This window comes from Camelus ferus, chromosome 32 (genome assembly GCF_009834535.1).
Source record: "Camelus ferus isolate YT-003-E chromosome 32, BCGSAC_Cfer_1.0, whole genome shotgun sequence".
Lineage (NCBI taxonomy): Eukaryota > Metazoa > Chordata > Mammalia > Artiodactyla > Camelidae > Camelus > Camelus ferus.
Window position 1 is genome coordinate 12,852,384 of NC_045727.1, and position 24,727 is coordinate 12,877,110.

The following is a 24,727-nucleotide window of genomic DNA, read 5'->3' on the forward strand; positions in this document are numbered from 1 at the left end:
TGCTTCTTGGTGAGTAAGAGGAAACTTAAGAGTTCACCACGGATTTAAGCAAATGTAGTGAACTTACAAAAGTTTTGGTGGAATGGTGGAATCAAAAGCCTCACAGGATGTGGGAGTTGAGATTTGCAAATGTTAGCCACTATATATAAAAATAGACCCCCAAAATTTCTGTATAGCATAGGGAACTATAATCAATATCTTGTAATAAATAACCTTTAATGAAAAAGGATATGGAAATGAATATATGTATGTATATGCATGACTGGGACACTGTGCTGTACACCAGGAACTGACACACTGTAACAAACTGTGTATCAATTAAAAAAAAAAAGCCTTGTAGGCTGGACTTGAGGCCACAGAAAGAGGTGTTGGATATCCTGGGGATGGCCAGGAGATCTGACAAAAAGGCGAGCAAAGAGATGGAGAGCTACCTGCAGGAGGAAATAGGGTCAAAGAGACTTTTTTCAGGATAGGACAATAACAGCATTATATGCTGGTGCAAATGATCCAGCACAGAAGGAAAAACTGATGCAGAGAAGAGAGGGAGGAAAAAAACTGCTAGTGTGATGGCCTGGAATAGGGCCAAGGGGAATATGGTACAAAAGTCAAGGGTTTTGCCACAGATAAGAACGTGGACAGTTCATCTGCCTAACAGTAGGGAAAGCAGGCTATATGGTGACAGATGCTGGCAATCAGTAGATACGGTGAAGGGCTCTTCTGTTACTTCTGTTTTCCCAAGAAAATATGACTAAGAATGAAGAAGAAATATTGATAAATAAACAAATACTATAAATGGGCCTGACTGTTTTATCTAGTTCTCAAATGAGCCAAATAATTTTGCTCATATCTTCTCTTTAGAATTAGAGGTGACTACCTCATATTTAAGACTGCCTTACGTATGAACACATACTGTATTATTACTTTTGCCCTACTAACTTAAGGGTCATTTTGCCTCAGTTTATTACTGATAAAACTCCAGCTTATAACAGTTAAAACAGTCTTCAAGCACATAAAGGCATTACCCTGCCTAAAAGTGAGAAAGAAATAATTCAATATGGAAAAAGACCAAAAAAAAAAAAAAAATGCAAAGATAATATGCACAACCTTCTCCAAAGTAACAAACAACCCACTTGATTTACAAAGAGCTTGCAAGTTGAAATTTCTAAGTCAATGGAAACACAGTATCAGAATCACAATTCTGGGAAATGCTCAAGAAACAAATATTCTCACCCTCTCATTTGACAATTGAGAAACTGAGACCCAGAACCACAACTTATCCCCAGATCAAACATTTAGCTAGCGTCTGGGTTAGAACTCAAACTCAGGTCTCCCCAGTTACAGCCCAGTACCCCTTCCTCTGCACCTGCCCCCACTCAAGAGGAACAGAGCACAATGCTAATGCTCTAAAGCAGTGAGGCAGACATTGGTTGCTGGCGAACCCAACACCCACTGCCAGGTCTCTGCTTCCTCACCAGCACCCACTACAAAGGCTGGGAAGGTTTCTTTCCCGGCCTCTTCTGTAGCTAAGGTGGCCAGTGACATAGCCCTGGCCAATGAGGCAGAGGCAGAAGCAGCTGGGGGTTTCTAGGAAAGTTCTGCTTTCCAGATAAAGAGACAGATCTAGCTGACACCACCCTCCTCTCCCCTTCCTGTATAAAGTTGCAACAGGCATCTTTCAACTATGCAGCGTCATCTCTGAGGACAAAGGGCCAACATGCTAAGGATGGTGAACTAGAAAGGTTCTAAAAGCCTGAGTCTTTGATAAAACCACTGAACAGCTGAACCAATACCAACCTCCAGAATGTGAGAACAAGCAAATTCGGATTTGTTTAAGCTGTTACCAGACTTTCTCTTACTTGTAGTCAAATGCATTTCTAACACAATAAGCATTTCCCAAGTACTTGGCATATAAATAACTATTATTTGAAAAGAGGTTTCCAGTCAAATGAGTCAAGTCTAAGTTTGACAAAATTAAGTAGGAAAAGGATTTGGAGAAGATCCTGAAGGCAGCAACATAGTTTCTCAATCTCTGAATCCTTATAAAACACACAGAGTAACCACGTAGCAAAACAATCATACAAAGAAAGTTTTTAATGATAGAAGGAAGATAGTTACAGATGGAAACCTGGAGATGCAGAAAGAAACAAAGACCAACAGGAAGTGTACACACATGAATAAATCCAAGTGAACACTGGCTGTATAAAATGAGAATAGCAACATTCTGCAGATTTTAAAATATAAAGGGAATTAAAATATATTACAACAAGGGCATGTAAGTGAGGACAGGCAGAGTTGAAATGTTCTAAGGACCTTGCCTTGTTTGGGAAGAGGGTAAAAGAACCAATTAACATTAGACCCCAGTAAGTTAAACAGACATATATTCTTTAGGGCAGTCAGTCAAAGAATAAGAGTACATAACTTCTAAGCTAACAGGGGAGAAAATAAATGAAATACTCAATTGAGTAAGAAAAAGGAAAGATTTCCAATAACAGCAAACTGTTTAACTCAGATCATTCCTCCCCCCACCCCCTGAGAACAAGAAAAGCTCAACAACAACAAAAAATTATTTGACGGGAGGAAGCACTATCAAGGCAGTAAAGAAGGGCAGGGCCAAGGTCCTGGGGAAGGTGGAGAGGCGGGGGTGGACTACGCCTTATCCGTGCAGCTAGGGTGGGCTGCTGCCACAGAGGGAGCCTCCCTGGTAAAGATACAAAGGAGGCAGGAACAGCAAGGCCCCCACGAGGTATACAGAGAAAGACTTCAGAGAACACACACACAGCCCAAAATGGCTTGAGAGAACTTGATGTTCCAGATTAGCAAGGCCATACTGTCATAAAAGTGAAACAGGAAAATTTATAGTAAGGGGAAGGGGAAAGGGTAAGGACCAGTAACATTTCAGTTTTGTAAAAATGCTTGCATTCCCAATGGCTGTCAGTTCTCTGAAACATTCCCTACCCTGGCCCCTTCTCTCCAGCCCCACCACTGCCTGCACCTGCCTGTCCCTGACACCAGTGGCTCCCCCTTGTGGTCCACTCTGGGTGAACAAAATCTGCAGCAGCAGGTGGCAGCCTAGACCAAGTGAAGATACTGCACCAGCACTGGGGTTTTTCTCCTGACTAAATTTCACTCCCCTCATCAATGCCAACTTTTTTCTCAGGCTCTGTCCTAGACCAAGTCAATCTGTCAGTCTCACCAGAGACCTGAAAGAGCTCATTTACTTCTCTTGGGCAAATAATTTTTTCCCCAGAGACTCTTAATTGTCCTGACTTATTTAGATTCCTTCATACATTCATTCAGTCATAACAGTATGTGTTAAGTTACCATTTATTATATGGCTAATGGAGGCTAGGGAGGGGCAGGGGGATGTAACATGTGCCAAAACAAAGGTCATATAATGGGCTTAGTACAAAACAAAAACCTAGAATGAACTCAGCAGCAGTGTGGTGTTCTGAGCTAATACTACCTGGCTTTAGAGGGAAATACTCTTCCAAAAGTCATTCGAATCCACAAATATATGAACTTTCTGGCCACGCATCTGAAAGAAGGAAAAAAAAAAGGACATATACATTTTAAAGCTCCATTTGGTTTATATCATCAATTTTCTGGGAAGGGGAGGGGAGGTCCCAGGGGAAGAGACACTAGTATTAGTCAAAAGGTGAATCATAGATTATCTTTCATCAAACAGAGCACGGGATGGGATAGATTTATAAAACTAAAATCAAGCAGATAACTTTGTCAGCGAAGACTTCGGAGCTGAGGAAAGGAAGTACATGACAGTGCCTTTGTTCACATTATTCTTCCTGCCTGAAACATCTGGCAAATGTCCGCTTACCTATCAGGGCTCATCGTCAATGCTCACTCCTACGTGAAGCCTTCCTGGACCTTCCCCAAGCAAACAGAGCGAGTAGCTTTGTACTCTCAGCACCCTGTTCCCACCCCCAGTGTAACATATGATACCAAATCCCAGGAACCAGCTTGCAGGGTGCCTGTTGTTCCCTCTGCACTGTGAGCTCCTAGAGCAGGGACCATGTCTCATAGTATCCCCAGTACAAGCACAGTGCCTGGTATACACCAAAAATGTTGGCTCGTCTTGGCTGGTTTAATCTCCAGGTTCAGCATGGGAATGCTCCTTTTCCTCCTGCCCTTTGTCTGGCTTAGTCTTGCATCATCCCTTTCAGGACTCGGCTTAAATACCACTTCCTCCAGGAAGTCACTGCTGGCTACACTGGCGTGGCTGCTCTTGCCACATGGGCCTATGGTACCACATCTTCTCTTCCCACAGCACTTACCACACTCTGCTGTTGTGGCTTGTTTAATAGTCCGCCAAGCCAACCTGATCTTACGCTTTCATGAGGTCGTGGACCAAGAACGTCCTATTCACCTTGTAAGCTGAGCACCCAGCACAACACCCGGGCAGGCAGGTGCCTGATAACTTTTTGTTGAATGAATAAAAGGATCCTCTTCATAGACCTAATCAAGAGCAGTGGAAAATGGCCATTTTCCTGGACTATGTTGAGACTTTTTCTGGAAAACTCTTTATAGCTTACACATTGCGGGGCACAGCTGGAGACTATACGAGAACACTCAATGACAGACTTTATGTCTGCAGATTCCTAAATATTCTGAATCTTCTGCCAGGAAGAACAGGCATTCAGGTCTCCAATTAACTGAGATAAGAATAAGAATCACCTCCTCATTTTAACCAAGAAAGGAAAGCAATGAAAAAGTCACTGAGGGCAGGCGACCCCTCCTCCTAAGCTCACCTGATACGCAATTCTCTTAACCGGCCCCTTCGGTTCCAGGCACGTGAGGGATGATACTGTACTGGGTGCCTGGCACCAGGTAACTCACTCCGGGTCCCAAGGAAGGCAGAAGACTTCTTGTTGGACAGTATCTTTGGAGAGTAAGGTTTCTTAACTGCACCATCCCTAAAAGACCTTAAGTTTGAGGAGTAAGGGGGAAAGGAGAGAATCAAATCATCTCTGCCTATGATGCAAATATCTTTTAACAAACCAGTGAAATTAAATAGATAAGCTCATTGAGATAAACCAATATAACTCTGCTTCAAGGAAAGTAAGCAGCCCAATCTGACAGAAATACCCGCCCCTTCTGCAGGTGGGTACTGCTGGATGGGCTCTAGGCAGGAACTGCAGAGTTGGAGGGTGTCTTGGAATCATTAGTCCTAACACACTCTTTTTAAATATGTCATCTAAGGACAATCATATACAAATCGGAAACAGGTTCCTTTCTATAAAAAACATCTAGGAATGATTTTCAGATTTTGTGACTTTTATATCAACATGAAACAACATACTTTTACAAAACACTAAATTTATGACTTTTAATCCCATTTCAGAAATGTTAAGAGATTATCTTATCGGTATGAACTCATGATTTTAAGAGCGCCACCTGCAGGAAACACCGAGAAGCAACAACATCCCATCAGCAATGAGCCGACCAATGAGCTCAAATACTGTATGTAAAATACCATTCCCTACTCAGAGAAAGTGGCGCTCCTTGGAAATATGGCTGATTTTCAGGTCTGGGACAGTGAAAATACGAAACAAGCCTCAAATATATTACTGGGTCAGAAAGTAATGTTCAAAGAATGATGGAGGCATGTTACAAGGACACAGGAGCCAGCTTGAAAGGGTTCCCACTGGACAAATCTGGGATCATTTGGGCAGTAATAGATTAAAACCTACTGAATAAAATAGGAATCCACAAATCCATACTAAAGAAGTAATGAGTGCATAAATAAGCGGGGGAGAATGGAAAGTGCTACTTCGCAGTAAAATGCCAACTAATAAATATACTTTTAAGAGCCATCACAGTAGTAACTGGTTCAGACAAGAATCATCAATGGATGTCAAAACAAGTGGATGCAAGTTTGATGAGACAGATGCTATTAATGTAGTCTCAAAATATCTCCCCACAAAATACTTATTTATTATTTTATAGCAGAAATCTGGCAGACACCATCTTCATGAAGTGATAAAAGTTAACATCAATGGTAATGGGACCACATTTCCTGGTAGTGAGGTACTGAGAACACAGCATCGCGTCTGTGAAATTCTTGCCCAAAATGCACAGCCTGAATCTAATCATGAAGAAACATTGAATAAACTCAAATTGAAAAATATGCATAAAAGGTAAGTGGTCTGAACTCTTCAAAAGTGTTTGGGTCATGGAAGATAAGGAAAGACTGAGAAATAGTTCCAAATTAAAGGGGACAAAAAGGACAAAATGCAATATGTGATCCTGGACCAGAAAGAAAAAATAAAAAGGGAAGTTTGTCTTATATTTTGGGTTTTTTTAGTTATAAATAATATTTTTGGGACAACTGGCTTCAACTTACTCTCAAATGGTCCAGGGGTGGGGGGGAGGGATACAGATAGAGTTGAATCTCATTATTTGCAGTAATGTTCTATAAAGTCACCATAAATGCTGAATTAATGAGTATACTAAACCACTATCCCTAAGGGGAAATACATGGCTAGGTTCCTGCCAGCCTTCAAAGGCATTCTCATCAAGAAATCAATCCATGACCTTGTTTTATGTTTACTTCTATCCAAAGACACCTTATTTAATGCATATAGTGAGTCATTAACATTGAACTCATGGCCAACAGCCCTGTAACTCATGCCTGAACAAAGCTTATCTGACCTACATTTTCTTCATAAGGCACATCACAGCCTTCCTGCACTTAGGAGTACTATACAGCACTTCAGCACTACATTTGGGGTGGGAGGGTCACTGAAAACAGCAAAACCATCGACAAAAAGCACAAAACTGAAAATGTGGCGTTACATAGACGGTGAAAAGGACCCTTGCTTACAGTATGAGCTAAAACAAGAAGGCAGAGCACCCTGCCTTGTCTGACCTCAGCTGGGAGCACCAGCATCGGGGGACTAAAAATTTTGCCCTTCTGCAAATGTCTGCAGACAATATGAAAATGCCGAGACAGACAGACAGAAACAGATGGGCAGGCAAGTGTGGCAAAATGTTAACAGGCGAATTTGGGAGAAGAAAGGTATATTAATTCTTTATCCTATTCTTGCAACTTCTAAGTTTGATTTTTATTTCAAAATAAAAGGTTAACAAAATTTTTTAAAATAAGGCTTTCATCCCATTTACTTTAAAATAAAAATGAAAGAGGCCCTAAAAGGTTAAGAGCCTATGAAACAGCAAATTGATGGAATGTGTGCTGGAATGGTGCCCTTCTGAGGCCCTGTTACATAATCAAACAGGTATCAGCACCCAGACTGGAAAGCCCACACCAGGTCATCCCTGCCCACTGCTCTGTTTCATCAGACTCTGGGCTCCTCCTCACCAGCTAGTGATTCAAGCAGCAGAGGAACTATTTATGGCTCTGGAAGTTTAAAGACCATAAACATATCAATAGGGATGTAAGTCAGGTGGCCTCAGAAATCTAAGTTATTCTAACACCTAAAGGAAAAGATCACAAGCTAAAACCACAGGTTTGTCTGTGAACATGTTTCCCATCTGTAAGCCTTAAGATGATAGGGACCATTTTTATTTGCGAATGTATATACTCAGCCCCTAACACACTGCACTCACAACAGGTACTCATAGAAATCTGTTATTTCATGGAAGGGAGGGAAGCCAGAAGGATGGAAAGAAATATGAAATAGATGAAACAGAATGCATTTTAAGAACCACACCAAAAATCATAAAGAACAGGAAAAGAACCTGGCTTAATTAAAAACATAGAAATACAATTACTACTTTTTTAATGTCAACAGGAGAATTATGGTTAGCCAAGAAATACAAAAAAATGGAAGTGAGGAGAAAGAATTTGAAAATATCCATCCGAAAGTGCCAAGGAGAAGGCATGCCCTGACCAATTCATTTAACATTTACTTTGCAGGTGTATCCTGTGGTGCGTTTGTTTATCCATTCAGTATCAAGGACCTGCTATACGCCTGGCAATATAGCTAGGCCTGGGGCTAGAAAGACAAACATGTATTCAATGTGAAGACCTTGTACAATGAGAAGACAAGATGTTGACAGCTTATAGTCAGCACAGGACACTGACACACATCCAGTATCTATTCTCTCCTTCCACATAACAGAATGTTCAGGTGGGCACATGGCTGCCCAGAATAAAAACTACAGTACTAGCTCCCCAGCCACTAACTTCTGAAATTAAGTTCTGACTAAGAGCAGTAGGTAGGATCATCAGGTGATAGGTTCCTGTAATCTGCCGTTAACAGCCGGCCAATGCACTCTGGTTTGTACATCAGTTTAGTAAATAAGCACAAGTCCATCTCCAAAAGACTCAGGGACCATTCACAAAATTGAGGGTGTGGGTGAATTAGAAGTGTTGCAGCCTGGTGGGAATTTATAGTCTGGGTTCTACCAGGGTTAGGGAACTGCAAGCCTTAAAATGGGTATAAAGTGACTGGAGACTAGTAATGTACCAAGCAGACTAACAGAGGGAAATGTAAACCTTTTTTGAAAGAAGGCACCTTCATCATAAGCCTGAAGACATTCCTATATGTATTTTAAAATATAAAATGTCTAGCACACAAAGAAGTTAGACTCCACAATAAAGGAAACAAACAACAGATCCATGAGGCTTCAGACATTAAAGAGATATATACATGTAGTTGTACCCATGGATATGATCTATTACAGCAGAAGGCACAAAGCAAAATCAGCAAAGAGGAAAGGAGCATGGGGCAAGGTCTGCTGGAAATCAGGTGCACGTTTCCAAGAGTTCTCTCTCTGGGGAGTCTTATAGGATACCCTGAATTCCTCCCACATCGAACTGTGTGAACACATGTGAAGTGTCCACCAGTGAAGCTTATTAGAGACTCAGTGCCAAAAGTTTTTATTGGGGGTTGGTCCTATGGGCAATCTTTGCCTCACACGCACCAAAATTCCAGACTCCCAGGAGGAAAGGTGTTCAGCCTAAACCACAAAGTTTGCACAGTACAGACATAGTTAACTACCATCATCAGTTAGGGAATGGTGGGAAACCACCTGAAAATTAAGTTTTTAGATACCAGTCAAGGGTGAACCTTGCAAGCAAGACTTTCTAAGGACAGCAGTGTCAGGCTGCTAGGTTAATTCTTTTCTGCACAGACAGAAAACAAACATTAATAGAGAAGATCAAGGACAAAAGTTAGCTCCTTAAAAACACTAATAAAATTGACGAATAGTGAAACTAATCAAGAAGAGAGAGAATGCCAAATAAACCACTACTCGTGGGGAAAGGCAAACATATCATTATAAATTATACACCCTAAGAAGATACTATAAACAATTTGATACAAGTAAATCTGAAAATGTAGATAAAATTGATAAATTAGAAAAACAAAACTTACTAAAACTGGCAAGAAATTAAAATATGAATAATCCAATAACCATTAACAAAATTAAATGCTAATAAAAACCTCCCCACAAAGAAAACTGGACCTAGATGGTCTTACTGTCAAATTCTACCGAAGTGTAAGAAAAAATTTCATGCCGATCTCACATAAACTCTTACAGAAAATTTTACAAAAAATGTAACCCTACCCATCCAAAAGCTACATAAACCTAGGTAGTTTTTTTCTAAACATTTTTAATTGAGTTATAGTAATTTTACAATGTTGTGTCAAATTCCAGTGCAGTGCACAATTTTTCAGTTATACATGAACATGCATATATTCATTGTCACATTTTTTTTTTCGCTGTGAGCTACCTAAACCCAGGTAGTTTTATGAGACCAGCCACAACCTTAATACAGAATCTAAGAAGGACATTTTTAAGAAAGTAAAATTATACATCAGTCTCCCTAATAAACACTTACATAAAATCTAAACAAAATATTAGCTAACTGAAGTCAGCAACATGGAAAAAGGATAAAATAACCTGAGGGAGAATGAAGAATTTAATTCCAGAAAGGAAAGGTTATTATTAGAAAAATCAACCATTAAAACAATAGACAGCCATCAAAACAATAACCATTTCAAAAGTTGCAGAAAAAACAGCTGCTTTTTAAAAAAGTCAATATCCATTCATGACAAAAAGTCTTAGCAAACTAGGAAGGGATACAGGTTATCTATGAAACACTTATAGCGGATACCACACTTAGGATGAAACACTGAGTTTTCCTTTTGAGATTAGGAGTGTGACAAGTAAGATCAATATCACTTCTATTCAGCATGATACTGGAGGTCCTGGATGACAGAGTTAGCAAGTAAACAAAATTACGGTCATAAAGATAGGAAAGGGGGAAATAAAGTATCATTCTGCATATGATATGACTGTACCTGCAGAAAACCCAAAAGAATCTACAGGTAAACTACTAAAATTTATAAGACAGTCTATCAAGACTGTTTGATATGAAGTCAATATACAAAAATAAATATATAGTTGATTGTTACTTACAGTAATTGCATTCTACATAGTCACCCCAAACATTTAATTCGTGAATAATGAACCCACTGCTCCTGGGGGAAATATGTATATGTACGTATATACACACAAACATATACGTATTTTTCTCTCTCTCCATATATATGTTTTTTTTCACATAGATTATAAGCTTATATCCTTTAAAACAACTCATCCTGTTAGATTCTAATTTTCATTTTATAGACGAGAAAATGAGGTTCATTGTTAAGTGACATGTCTGAGGCTTCCCACTGAACAAGTGTCAGTGGGTCTCAAGTCCTATCTAGCTGGCCCCAGAGCAGGAGCTTCTCGCACTACACTGCTCTGCCCCTTCTGTCTCCATCCTCGACTATCTCTGCATGAGAGCTAAAATAAGAAGGCAGCTAAACAGTGAGTATACAGGGAAAAACAAGTGGGTATAGAGGGAACACAGCTCAACATAATAAAGGCTGAATATGGCAAGCCCACAGCTAACATCATACTCAATTGTGAAAAACTGAAACCTTTTCCTTTAAAATCAGGAATAAGACAAGGACGCCCACTCTTGCCACTTTCATTCAACATAGTTTTGGAAGTCCTAGCCAGAGCAATTAGATAAGAAAAAGAAATAGAAAGGCATCCAGGGGGAGGGTATAGCTCAGCAGCAGAATGTGCACTTAGTATGCACGAGGTCCTGGGTTCAATCCCCAGTAACTTGGTTGAAATGAATAAATAAATAAATAAATCTAATTACCTCCCTCTGAAAACTAAAAATAAATAAAAACACTAACATAAAAATAGACCCATAGATCATGGAACAGAATAGAGAGCCCAGAAGTAAACTCATGAATAAATGGTCAATTAATTTATGACAAAGGAACCAAGAATATACAATGGGGAAAGGACAGTCTCTTTAGTATCAATAAAAGGTATTGGGGAAAATGGACAGCAACATGCAAAAGAAGCAAATTGGGCCACTATCTTACTCCATACACAAAAATTAACTCAGAATGGATTAAAAACTTGAATGTAAGACCTGAAACCATAAAACTAAAAGAAACCTTAGGTGGTAAGCTCCCTGGTATCAGTCTTGACAATGAGTTTTTGGATTTGACACCAAAAGGAAAGGCAACAAAAGCAAAAATCAACCAGTGGGACTACATCAAACTTAAAAGATTCTGCACAGCAAAGGAAATCATCAACAAAATGAAAAGGCAACGTACTGAGTGGGAGAAAACATCTGCAAACCATGTATCTGACAAGGGGTTAATACCCAAAATATATAAAGAATTCATATAACTCATTAGCCAAAAAAAATCTTGATTAAAAAGATAGAGGATTTGAATAGAGATTCTTCCAGAGAAGATATACAAATAGCCAACAATACACGAAAAGATGCTGAACATTGCTAATCATCAGAAAATGCAAATCAAAGCCGCAATGAGTTATCATCTCACACCTGTCTGAGAATGGCTATCTCAAAAAGACAACAAATAACAAGTGTTGGCAAGGATGTGGAAAAAATGGAACCCATGTGCACTGTTGGTGGGAATCTAAATTGGTGCAGCCACTATGAGAAAAAGTACGGAGGTTCCTCAAGAAATTAAAATAGAACTACCATATGATCCAGCAATTCCACTTCTGGGTATTTGTCTGAAGAAAATGAAAACACTAACTGGAAAAGATATATTCACCCCATTTCATTGTAGCATTATTTACAACAGCCAAGACATGGAAGCAACCTAAGCAATCGACAGATGAATGGATAAAGAAAGTGTGATGTATGTATATATACAATGAACTATTATTCAGCCATAAAAAGTGTCACAGCCAGAAAAATTTTGCCATCTGTGACAACATGGATGGACTTTGATATCATTATGCTAAATGAAATAAGTCAGAGATAGAAAAATGCTACATGAGCTCACATATGTGGAATCTAAACAAACCAAAAGATACAAACAAAAAAAATAAGCTCACAGATACAGAAAACAGATTGAGAGTTGCCAGAGGTGGGGGGTAGGCCAAACAGGTAAAAGGAGATAAAAGGTACAAACACCCAGTTATAAGTCATGGAGATGTAATATACAGTATGGTGACTATAGTTAATGCTATATTGCATATTTAAAAGTTGTTAAAAGACTAAATCTTAAAAGTTCTCATCACAAGAAAAAAAAATTCTGTAAGTATGGAGACAGACGTCAACTAGAGTTATTGCGGTGATCATTCCACAATATATACAAATACCGAATCATTGTTGTACACCTAAAACTAACATAATGTTGTATATCAATTATATTTCAATTTTTAAAAAAAGAAGCCAGAGTATTGCCTTGTTCCACATCAGATGAGAATGTGCCTGCTGGGCACTCAAATTTTTCAGTGTTCTACCCATGTCCTAGAATGACCCAAAAGTACTGAGATTTGGCAGTTAAAATAAACTTTGGCAAGTAGGTGAATTCACAAATTCAGAATTCACAAACAATGAGAATCAACTATATAGTTCTATAAACTAGCAATAAACAAAAAGCAAAAATTACTCACATTTATATACTGTTTTCAAACCACAAATACCAAACAAGAGTAAATCTAACAAAAGGTGTAAACACTTCTACAGGGAAAATCATAGGACTTGCCATAATACAGTTATTTTCCCCGATCTAATCTATAGATTCAAAGTAATCCCAATTAAAACCCCAATTAAAGCTTTTGTTTGAGGTGGAAAGAAGACTTGACAAGTTGATTCTGAAGCTTACATGGAATTATCAAAGACCAAGAAGAGCTTATAGAAATTTTTTTTCTCACCACAATTTTTTTAATAGTATACTGCACATTTTTTTTAGTTTACATATATGTACTAATTATTGTTTCTAAGAAGATTAGATCTTTAGCTTTTTAAACTTACATAGTTATCAAAGGAATAAAGCCAACTACAAAATAAGAATCAACAATCATAAAGGACAGTCAAATGTGCTTATACATATTCAAGAAATCAAAATAATAATTAGACATTCTTCAAGAAGTATTAGATAAGTGGTATTAGATCACAGACTCACTGTAAAGCTATGCAATCAAGACATTACAATTTTGTATCAAGGACAAACTGACCACAGGAACAAAGTAGAAATCCCAGAAACCAACTTGGGCTTAAATGGATCCTTAGTTAACGACAATAGTGGCACTACAGTCTTTTCAATAAACTGTGCTGGCACAACAAAGGGTCTCTTTTGAAGGAAGCCTAATTACCTCCTCCCACCAAAAAAAAAACCTACCAAAAAAATCAAAATTTTAATGAGGGATATTTCCACACACTCAAAACGGTTTTTGACTGTAATATAAGGTATGAAACGTGCATTATACTCTATATATGAGAATCCCAAACTATCAACAAAAAACCCAAAGTACCTATCTCACTACTCATGATTTAAGAAAAAACTACTGTTTTATTGCACATTATTTTCACACACAAAATGTTTACAGGCTTTTGTAACGGGCCATGATTTCAGTTAACTTTTTTGTCAAGTTCCATCACTCACCTGGAGTCAACCTTCCTCTCCATTGTCCACTTAATCCCTTTCTGATGGAAATTCAATCCGTGGTTTGATAAACACTTCTCAGTGAGCAGATTCTTCATGAATCAAAAAGTCTTGTATCTTCCCCTTCTAAGAAAAAGGAGAATAAAAAAGAAAGTAAATTACCTTAAGTCTCTTAAGGAGCCACAGTTATGAGAAGCTACATGCCAGTTCTTAGTCTCCTGCCCCTCCTTCTTAATTCAACAATAGATGAACGTGGGAAGTCTCTGATTTAAAAACAAAGTTTTTTTGCTTGTTTTTTTTGGGGGGGGGAATTAATTAGGTTTATTTATTTATTTTTGATACTGGGGATTGAATCCAGGACCCCATGCAAGCTAAGCATGTGCTCTACCACTGAGCTATACCCTCCCCCTTCTTACTATTATTTTTAATTACATGTATTCATTTGGAAAATATAAATGTAAAAGAATATTAAATAAGTTTCTACAGTATTCTGCAGCTAACAATGAATGATTTTACTAAAGAAAAGCAAAGAAATTCCTAAATTTATATCGTAAATCTTAGAATAAGTTTCAACTACTTCTTCCAGGAAGCTTTCCATGACATCTTATACTCAAAAGCCTCATATTTTCATGGCAATTAGGCGGATATCATGCCATCTAGAATGTATATACTAGATTCAAAATAGCATTCATGGAGCGGGTACTCTGTGCTAGCTATAGTATTAAGCACTTTTAATTAATTATCTGCTTTAATACAACCACCCCAACAGGTGTTAGCCATCTTCATTTTGTAAACGAGGTGCCTTTGGTCACCAGCCAAGCGGTAGAGCTGGGACTGGTACTCAGGCCCCTAACACCATTCACTTAGCACACATTCACTATAATCCAAAGGTTAACAAGAAACCCGAACGGCCTCCCAATGCAGGTGTTAGCCCTTATCTTCCCCTCAGGGCTCAGGTGGGGTCCCTGAGGTCTGCATACTCTCACCCCTTGTCCGGCCATACAGCAGAGATCCAGAAACCACGGATTCGGGGCCGCGCACGCTAAGGACCCCCGCACGGAGGCGGCACTGGCCCCTCACCCGCTGCGGCTCCCCCAGCCCGGGCCACCAGACGCCGGCGAGAAGCAGGACCCTGCAGGGCGAGAAGCGTAGCTCCGGCGCCGCCCTGCGAGCGCTGGTCACCTCCCCTCCACTCCCGACCTCGGCACGTGGCGGGGGGCATCATCTGCACTTTCAGGGGAAGAGGAAACGGAGGCTCCCCAGGAGTCGCCCGGCCCAGTTCGCAGGGACGTGCGCTCGCCGCTAGGCTCCGGCCCGAGAGGCCGAGCCGCTCAGAGGCTGGGGACTGTGACCCGGCCTCGCGCCCGGGGAAGCCGAGCCCCCCCGTCTCGCGCCCCAGAGGAATCTCGGCGGGCGCCGGCCGGACTCCTCAAGCTGGCGCGGCCCACGCCGGCCTCCGGCTTCCCGTGCCTCAGGACGCACGTCTCGGCCGGCCCCGCCCCATCTCCACGGCGACGCGGCGTGCGTGAGGGACGCCCCGCAGGGGCCCCGGAGTTCGCGCAGCCTCAGTGAGGCGGCGGACACGCCTCCCTCACGCCTCCCTCAAGCCTCCGTGGAGCGCAAGCGCCGCAAGTCCGGCCCGAGGGACGCGTACCAATGCGCGGTCTGGGCGGCCTCACGGAGGGCTCTCTGTGAGCTTAGCCTCCTACTGCTGTTCCTAGACGCGACGAGTGGGAGGGCTTCGCGCGGCGAGCCCTAGGGATGAGGCTCTCGTCTGGCGGTCCTCCTCCCCCACCTCCAGGCTCCCGCGTGAGCCTCCCTGGCTCTCGGTTCTCCGTGGTTCCCGGGGAGCTCGAGCTGGCCCGTAAGACGTAGGGCGCGCGCATGCGCGGGCCAGGGAAGGTGTGACTCTGGAACGCGGGGGCAGGGTCGCAGTGTTCCTCAGCCCCCGAATTAAAATTATCCCAGCCTGAGGTCTTCTCTTAACCATTCCTCTTAAAATGTAATTAACAAGCACTAATTGTTAGTAAATAGTAAAAATTTTTAACTTAGGCCCACTCTGATCATCTTTTAAAAATAAGGGTGGGAGACTGTAGATAGGGCATTGTTATATCCTTTTCTCCTGTGCTTTGTAAATCATTTGAAAGCACCTGAGATTTCTGGCGGAGAGAGCAAAGGCCAGCATTATGTATTTAAATGCTTGAAAGACCTTATGTTAAAAACATGAGGAAAAATAACTTGCTGGGTGTCTGGGGATTAGAATCAGAGGTAATTTGCATGTTTGCTCTATTTTCTACGTATGCTAATTTTTGTAATTAAAAGTGTTTAAAAGGAGAAGTTCCACTTTAGCGGGACACTGGAGCTAATCTTCCTGGGACGGCTCATGTGAAGTTATGTGGCCAAGTAGTTTTTAAATAGTTTAGTGACTTTCAAAGTCTAATTAACACTGTAACTAATATTTACTTACTGTAAAATTAGTCCTCTTATAAGTACTTTATATAGATTATGTTTATATAAAATATGACAAATAAGGCTGATAAATCAGTAAACATGCTTCCTAAATAATTTGATGATACTTTGTCACGTGTGTTTAATACCCTCAGCTTTGACTAACTTAGTAAGAAATGAAGGGCATTTCCATTTGAGTTACAATGAAAATTAGTCCTGTTGGGAAATATTAGAATACCATACCACAGTATAGAGAAACAATAGCTAGTGCAGCACCACTTAGTGGTGTTGGGCTCTATTTTAAGTACTTTGCATATATAATATCTATCTAAGATGTAAAGTGCCAAAAAGAGTTTAGGCTCTGCAAATAATTTGCTGTGTGGTCTTCCAAAGGCCCTTAGTAGTTTCTTTGTAGTCATTGAGTACATGATGCCACAACTGTGAAACTGTTCAAATCCTATCCTATTTTCTTGGAGCTAGGCATTATCCTTGGAGCAAGAAAAGCTGAGTAGCACCATTTAGAGAGGTGCAGAGCAGTGGAGGTGTAATCCCAACTTTCTGAGATGAGGCTGCTCTCAAAATTTCTAGGTTTCTAATTTCCCCTTGCTTCTCTACTATTCTTGCACTGCTAATTTCTCCAAATGACTGAAACTTGGGAGTCCCCTTATGCCAAACTTTGAACCAAGAATTTGAATCTAAACCAAGACCTGACAAAGATTTAGTAAAGAACAAATCATTTCTCTCTTGCTCTCTCGAAAGGGTTTCCCATACTGTTACTTGAAAATTAATTTCAGTTGCAAAAGGGGGGCATTTAGAATTACAAATTATCATCTCTACCATAGAGAATAACATTTAAAAGCGACAATGAAACAAGGATTTGCAAGCATCTAGCTTTTACATGGCACAGGTGAAAGTTCACAGGTGCCGTCCCTTAGTAAATTATTGCCTTTATTCCTAGGTAATAATTGTCGTCTTTAAGACAAATTGAAACTGAAAGGTAATGAGTGAGTTCAGAACAAGGTTCTAGAAGACAATAAAGAGGTTCGGGGAAAAGTATATCCTAACCAGGACAGACCAGAGGACCCAGGAAATGAGCTTCAGGCCAGACCTCTTATCATGATAGCTACAGTGCCTTGAGCAGATTTCATATGGCTTGTAGTAATTTAAAAATATACCTACAAATTCTGTGACACTCTTCTCATATGAAGGGGTAGTCTAAATAGTCTCCCCTTGAATATAGGCCAGCCCTGGTGATGCCTATCCGAGGAACAGAATGTGGCATGTGGCAGGACACTGAGTGACTTCAAGGCTAGATTAGAAAAAACAATTCAGCAACTGTATGGGCTTCCTATCTGGACATTTGCCCTCGGAATCTTAGCTACCATGTTGTGAAGGAGCTCAGGCCACAGAGAGAGGCCATGTAAAGTGTTCCAGCCAACAGCTCCATTGGTTCCAGCTAACAGCTACCAACAAAAACCAAACATGTTAGTGTGTGAGTCATTAGATGTTCTGAGCCAGGAGCCTTCCAGGGGCCCCAGCTGATACTGAATGGAGCAGAGACTAGCTGTCCCAGCCAGAGCCACCCCAAATTGGAGATCTAGTGCAATATAAATGTTGTGTTAAGCGACTGAGCTTGGGGGTGGTTTGTTACACAGCAAAAGATAACCAGAACAGTGTTTTTAATGTTATCTCTAATTCCCACTACACGCCTGAAAATAAGAACTGCTATCTCCCTTTGACGGATGAGTAAACAGGTTCAAAAAGGTGAGGTGTTTCAGGTTTCACATTAAGTAGCAGAGCCGGGATTTAAGAGCTTCAAAAAATGAGCCTTCTCCACTTCACCAGGGGCCAACAGAGTGAAGGCAGTTTGTAAAAAATACATTGAACATTACAAGCGAAAATAAAGTTTTCATATTTGTTTTCTGTTGCCAAAACTCATAAGATGAAACTTGTGACCACTCACTGCCCAATCGGCCAATTTCACAAGTGAAGCTCAGAGAAATTAGGCCCCTTCAAAGAAATGTAGACTTCACTATCTTTCAGCGAGAAAAATTGCATTTCCCTCCTCAGCCACTATTATTTCACGGTCCCACGGGGCAGACATTGGGGCTCATGAAAATGCTGCAGACCAGGGTCACACGTGACACCCTTCCTGACCGCTCCTCCCGGACACAGCAGTTACTGGCATTGCTGAGTTGGGAAATTATATTTGCTTTTCTGTGTCCCCCGTCAGCCAGTCTCGGCACTGAGTACTAAGCACTTGACATTCGCTCTCACTTGCATCCAAACACACTTGCCCTTCCCGTTCCCGTGGAAGCTAAGGAAAGATTCAGGTTATGGGCGGGAAAGAGCATTTCAGAGAACTTGCCAGTTGCTCATAGCTCAATCGAAAGCAATAGTAGCAAGCTTACTTATTAGTGCAGCAAAGCGTTATCACGCTTTTTCCTCAGAGAGGCCATTTTAGTAAAGAGAAGGAAACTCAGAAGTCAGAGCTTCGCGCAAGATTACAGCACCGCGAGCCGAGGTTCGAGCCCACACCGGAGGGCTCCAAAGCCCCCAGGTTCGCCTCAGATTCCCGCTGCAGAAGCCCCAGAGTTCTCCGCCGACGCGAGACACAGCAGTCGGCGCGCTCCCATGTTGCGGGCCCCGGCCCACTTCGCTACTTGCCATCGCCCTCCCCCGGGAGCGGCCGAGCGGGGATCGAGGGCTCCAAGCTCCGCCCGCCCCGTTCCGTTCCGTTCCGCCCCGCCCCGTAGCGCGCGTGGGAACGCGGCGTCCTCGCCGGGGCTGCCCACGACGACCGCCTGCACACAACGTGGAGGGCTTCCGCTGCCCCTGCCCCGGCCACCTCCCCGCCGCCGCCATCCCCTCCCGGCCTCCGCCTCCCCGCCGCCGGGCGCACGCAGGGGCCGGCGCCCGGGAAGCGCGCCGCGATGTCTCTCTTTTCCGCCCGGCACCGCCGCGGACACCTCACATCCGGGCGCGCGGCGGCGAAGGCGGCGCTGGGGCCCGGGTGCGTGGAGGGAGTTATTAAGGGGGAGGGGGCCGAGGAGGAGGAGGGGCGGAGGGCTGGGCCGTGATTACGGCGGCTGAAGGGAGACAGCCCGAGCGGGTTGGGGGGGCGAGAGCGAAGGCCGCGCGGGGCAGCCCTCGGACCGGCGCGGGCGCGGGCGGCGGGGAGGGGAGCGGCGGCCGAGGAACCGAGTAAGGGCCCGGCGGCGGCAGGGTCCGGGGCGCCGCGCGCCTAGGCCCGCAGGAAGAGAAGGGGCGCGGGCGCGCGGCGCCGGGGGTCGCGTGCGTGAGCGCCGGGGCGCGCGCGGGGGGCGGGCAGGGCGCGAGGCCAGCGGGGCGGCCGGCGGGCATCGGGCGGGCTGGCGGGGCCCGAGCCGCCGGGCTGGGGCGGACGGTGGGGGGCCTACGCCGCCTCCAGCTCGGAGCGCCCGGGCCGGGGGATTCGGCCTCCGGGCTCCCTCCCGCCTGCCTCCCCTCCGTGAGTACCGTCCCCACCCTTAACCCGAAGGAGGCCTCTGGGCTAGGGCCTGCGCGACAGGCCGGGGGTTGGGGTCGCGGCCCCGGGAAGCTGAGTTTCGGAGCTGAAGCCGGCGCTCGCCGCTTCCTTGCCACTGGCGCCCCTGACATGTCCACAGGTGCGGCCGGCCGAGAGAGGGGCGCTCGAGCCCCATCCCCAGTCCCTGGCACCCGGAGAACAAGGGGCAGCTGGCGCCGTCCATTGGCGAGTGACAGGCACTTTACCACAGCCTGACTTCCCGGATCCCCAAACCGCCTCCTACCTGCCCCCACTCCGGGAAACTTCCCCACTACTGCCTCTCCAGTCCTCATGGGGGGCAGCGACTAATCTTGGTTTCTTTTTGTATTAAAGCTGCTTAAAGGCTGTATCCTGATTTGGGCACGTTCCACTTATGCTTTCCTCGCCCTGTTGATGCTTAGAGCTCTTCACTAGAAGAGATATCTAAGTACCAGTGATTCTGTTTCCAAGTGGGTTCTGGTTTATAGCATAATTACTGGGCAAGTTTTTTTTTTTTTTAACGTAGTCTTTTTAAGAGATAAGAGTTTCAGTTTTTTAAGCAGTCAGGACTTCTGAAAATTTCTTGTTCTCGGTGACAGTTTTGTGCTGATTTCTTTCAGGTGCAAAGAACTGTAGCCCAAGGAACCATGGATAGAAGTGTGGGTGAGACAGAAAATAGAGATGCTTTCCTTGACCTGAAGAAGCCGCCGGCCTCCAAGTCGCCCCATCGCTATACAAAAGTAGGCTTTGTTACTAGTGAAATAGTGTTTCTTTATAGGTGAGGACGTTAGTAACATTGTGTAGGTATTTTATTAGTATTAAAATGGTAGCCTCATTCTCTGGACTAAATATTAACTAGATTTGGTAAAGCATTGCTTTGAACTTTTTTCTGGAAATGTGAACACCTAAAGTTTAAACTAGAATTTGCTTCTACGTAGCTTTCAGGTGGAGGGAATACTGGCACAGATCCCATGTGAACTGTGAATCAGTACGTGTTGACACACAAATTCTGTAACAGCTGTGCAACTGTTATGTTACTGACTTACATGCTGTAAAGTGAGGATTCCAGCTCTGGGTGCCTCATGGAAATCAGGATTCTTGATCTTTTCAAGAAATTAGTGTTTTCTTGAGAGGTGAACTCCCCACAGGAATGCTCTTTGATACTTGGCTAGGGTAACCAGATTTTTAAATTCTTTTTTTTAACTTCTTGTTATAAAATGGATATGGACTCACAAAAGTAAGACTTAAATCCTATTTCCCCTGGCTAAAAACTTGTGATTTTAAACCCCTGTAGATACTTGCTTTTTGGGGGCAGGGTAAGGGGGGAGGGCTCACCTCAAGGTTGTGTGTTTATTGAAGCTATTTCACTATCTCATAGGCTACTGAGTGTTTCTGAAGAGGTTGACAGGAACAATGAATCCTTTTTTGGTTACCTGAAATGTACTGGGCTGGAGTACATGAAATGTGCTTGGGACTGTTGACAGGAAGAGTTATGTTCTTGTTAGGCTTATACCTACATTTCCTTGGTATGAACCCAAACAAGGACTCAAATGTGGTTACTGTCCCTGGCTTCCCAGGGTACTGATTGGTTAGTAGTTTAAAGTCAGGCCTTGTTTGGGTACCAGTGCTGCCACTATTACTTCATAAAGTATCAAATGCTATTGGAGTAATACTCATTTTTAGCATTAAGATGAACAACCTTTCTACGGGGAAAAGTGCTTTCAGGTGTGAAAGGGTTTTTGGTGAATTGCTATCTTAATATAGTCTGTTTTGGCATAACAAATGTGAGCTGATAGAAAGCACTTTACTTCTTTCAGATTTGGTCTTTCCAGATGCAGCCCTCTCAAACCTAAGAGTGCTTGAGTAGTGTCTCACAACTTAAATTCATTACCTAAACTGTTGACAGGTGAATTCCTAATGGAGAAAAGCTTATTAAACGAAGGGAAACTGATTTGAACTGCTTTTACAAGCTCATGTGAATTCAAGTCTCCCAGCACTTTTTGAATGAAAGTTCTGACTGATGCTCACAGAGTTCAGACAGAGGCTTTTGAATCACTTTCACACATTCATCAGAGGGGACCATGAATATTTCATCTTCTATGTATATCTATTTTTATGCATGAGTCATTTTTAGGAAGATACTGGTCTCAGTTAGCGTAGAACTTATGTGTCTACAGTAAAAATTAAGAAGCTCAATATTGCCCATTTTTGACTGTCCACTCGGAATTCTGCCAAAGTTAGATAAAAGTGTCTTAAAGAAATTTTATAAGTTAATGACAGGGGAGTTCAGATTTAATGATCTTCTTTACCAAGTTTAGTTAGAAGTAGGTTTCCTTTCCACCCCATTCAAGAGGATTTAGTTAATGCCAATTTTAGAATCATGTTTAGGCACTGTTAGGATAGTTCTTTCATATGTATGTTTCTCAGCACTCTGGTAATTTTATGTGGGATTTGAGTCAAACTAAGCCATTTTACTTTTGAAGGAAGTTTGAAACAGTCCTGTGTTCTTAACATGATAGTAAATGATCTGTTGGTTCTATAACTGGAATAATATTTGTGCCATCCTACTCTCTGTCCACATGCTGAGACCAAACTATTGGAATAAACAAACATTTAGTAATGCTTCTGCCACTTCAGGTTCACAGGCTGGAAAGTTTAGAGGCAGTGGAAGGAAACTGTCCTCAGAGATTTGTATAAGTGGTGTACTTTGTGAAAACTTTTGTAATTGTGGGATGTTGACTACGAGGTCAGAAAAACACTGGCCAGATAACATGGTTTCTTAACCTTTGACCCTGCTCCATTATTATAACTTTAATAATCTGTTCAGAATTCAAAGGTTTTTCTCCCATGAAGGTGGAGTAGTCCACGTTTGAGTGCTTTTCAAGGTAAAAGACCAGAGTTTCCCTGTGTGTTAGGACATCCTCTAGCTTGCTTCTCAAACATCAGTGTGTCTTGGGATCACCTATGAACCTTAGTAAAGTGTGAATTCTGATTGTTAGGTTAGGGGTGGGTTTGAAAATTCAGCTTTATAACCAGTTCCCAGGTGATGCCCATATTTCTGGTCCACTCACTATGCTTTGAGTAGCAAGGCTTTCGTCTTCCATGGAGACACTGAAATATGGTGTTGATGTTGTCAAGCAACTCAGATGGATAGTTTCTCCTCAGGGTTCAGCTGGTGTCTGTTGTGGTTCCGCAAATGTCTCAGGAAGTCAGAGTCACACTGGGTACTTGCAGACTTACCCCAGAGACTTAGTCTGGGATGGTTTTAAGTGGATTTATCATATGCACCTGCTAGCCTCAGGGTTTTGAGCCCTTAGTTTATAAATCTATTCAGGTCCATTTTATAAGGCCAGATTCCTAAGACCAAAAGCTATGTTTTGGTAGTACTTAAATGTGCATTTATAAAGTGATTGCATTATGTCAAAGGACTATGGGAGGTTATAGAGTGGGGTCTCATCTCAAAGTCATGGATTAAAAATGGTTTAGACAGCAGTTCTCAAAGTGTGGTCCTCGAACTAGCATTTAGCATCATCTGGTAAATTGTTAGAAATACAAAATCTCAGGCTATTGAATCAAACTCTAGGTGTAGGGCCCAGCCATCTGTATTGAACAAGTCTGTCAGGAAATCTAACTCGGATTCAAATTTGAGAACCACTAGTTTAGGAAATGAGGTAGTGATGCTTATTAGTGGAAGAACTTTGAGACTCATTCAGTTTTGTCTTACCTTCACCAGAGATCCTTGTTTACCGTTCGTGAGTTGTACCTGCTCTTCTATTAGTGATGCCATCTTCTGCTTGAAAGACAAAATAGATATTTTTGTATAGTCCCACTGTTCAGATCCACTTTTTTTTTTGCAGGGGGTGGAGGGAGATAACTAGATTTATGTATTTATTAATGGAGGTACTAGGGATTGAATCCAGGACCTCATACATGCTAAGCACGTGCTCTGCCACTGAGCTATATCCATGGCCCCCGATCCCCACCCTCAGATCCATCTTTTTTTCTTCAAGTGAACAGACTAATTTTCTCAAGTCACAGACTATACATACTTTGTGCTTTTTCTCCTTTGCTCCTGTATCTTGCCACTGACTCCTTATTAAATTCTGTCACCTGCCAGTTAGAGAATAAAAGCACAGGATACTCAGAATATTCACCGTGATACTGACCAGTGTTAACCATGCATGTTAAATCTACCAGCTGAAAAATAGGTGTTAGATTATCTGAGCTTAGTTTCAAGAGTGCTCTTCATTGCCTTGGCTAGTTATGAATTGGCACCCTTTTACTTATCAGTGTAGGGATCTTTAAAGGTAGCCACCGTGGTTTGTAATGGGCAGTTGGTCACAGTGGTACCATCATGTTTATGTCTTAGCTTTAAAATCATTAAGAAAACAGATGAGCACCAGAAGCAGAATGACTGAATGATCCTTCTGGCCTTCTTGGAAAGAATACGTTTCAAGACTTGAGGTCAAACCTTTGAGAATACTCTTTTACTCAAATTCTAGGTGGAAATCAGTAGTCAGATGGTCAGTTTTTGCTCTACAGAGATCTTGTTTGATAACTTCATAGGTATCTTTAATAAACCAAGTTGAGTAGTAGCCTCTAACAGGTGGCATTTCAGTGAGACACAGCTTGTAAGGTGGTATGAAAATAGAGGTGCCTGTTCATATTGTGCAGAATTATAATATGAAAGATCGTCACACCACCTTGGTGTTTCAGCTGTCCAGAAAAGGTAACTGGAAGTTCTTAGAGGGGGCTGGCTGGCAACACCATAGATCCTGTCTTCTCATTGCTCTCTTCTACCTGGTACAGTCCTTTTCCTTGAAAAGTTGGG

At 42.3% G+C, this 24,727-nt stretch overlaps 2 protein-coding genes across 13 annotated transcripts in view; one reads left to right on the plus strand and one right to left on the minus strand.

Annotated features, from left to right (window-relative positions):
• SFI1 (SFI1 centrin binding protein) overlaps positions 1-18,993 on the minus strand; it is a 65,052-nt gene extending 46,059 nt beyond the window's left edge. For 3 of the 8 annotated variants that reach the window (XM_032471481.1, XM_032471480.1, XM_014559306.2), the window contains exons 1-4: positions 14,909-15,430; positions 13,923-14,048; positions 4,764-4,937; positions 3,464-3,535 (exon numbers count right to left, since the gene is read on the minus strand). In XM_032471481.1, the coding sequence (XP_032327372.1) occupies positions 3,464-3,535; positions 4,764-4,937; positions 13,923-14,020 (344 nt within the window). In that variant the 5' untranslated portion in view covers positions 14,021-14,048; positions 14,909-15,430. Of the gene's footprint in view, positions 1-3,463; positions 3,536-4,763; positions 4,938-13,922; positions 14,049-14,908; positions 15,431-15,576; positions 16,340-18,781 lie in introns of those variants that run through there. The other 5 variants (XM_032471477.1, XM_032471479.1, XM_032471478.1 and 2 more) reach the window with 5 other exon arrangements.
• A 371-nt stretch (positions 18,994-19,364) lies between these two features.
• EIF4ENIF1 (eukaryotic translation initiation factor 4E nuclear import factor 1) overlaps positions 19,365-24,727 on the plus strand; it is a 39,326-nt gene continuing 33,963 nt past the window's right edge. For 2 of the 5 annotated variants that reach the window (XM_032471484.1, XM_032471488.1), the window contains exons 1-2: positions 19,423-19,574; positions 20,517-20,636. In XM_032471484.1, coding sequence (XP_032327375.1) covers positions 20,544-20,636 — 93 coding nt within the window. In that variant the 5' untranslated portion in view covers positions 19,423-19,574; positions 20,517-20,543. Of the gene's footprint in view, positions 19,384-19,422; positions 19,575-19,709; positions 19,861-19,930; positions 20,367-20,516; positions 20,637-24,727 lie in introns of those variants that run through there. The other 3 variants (XM_032471487.1, XM_032471485.1, XM_032471486.1) reach the window with 3 other exon arrangements.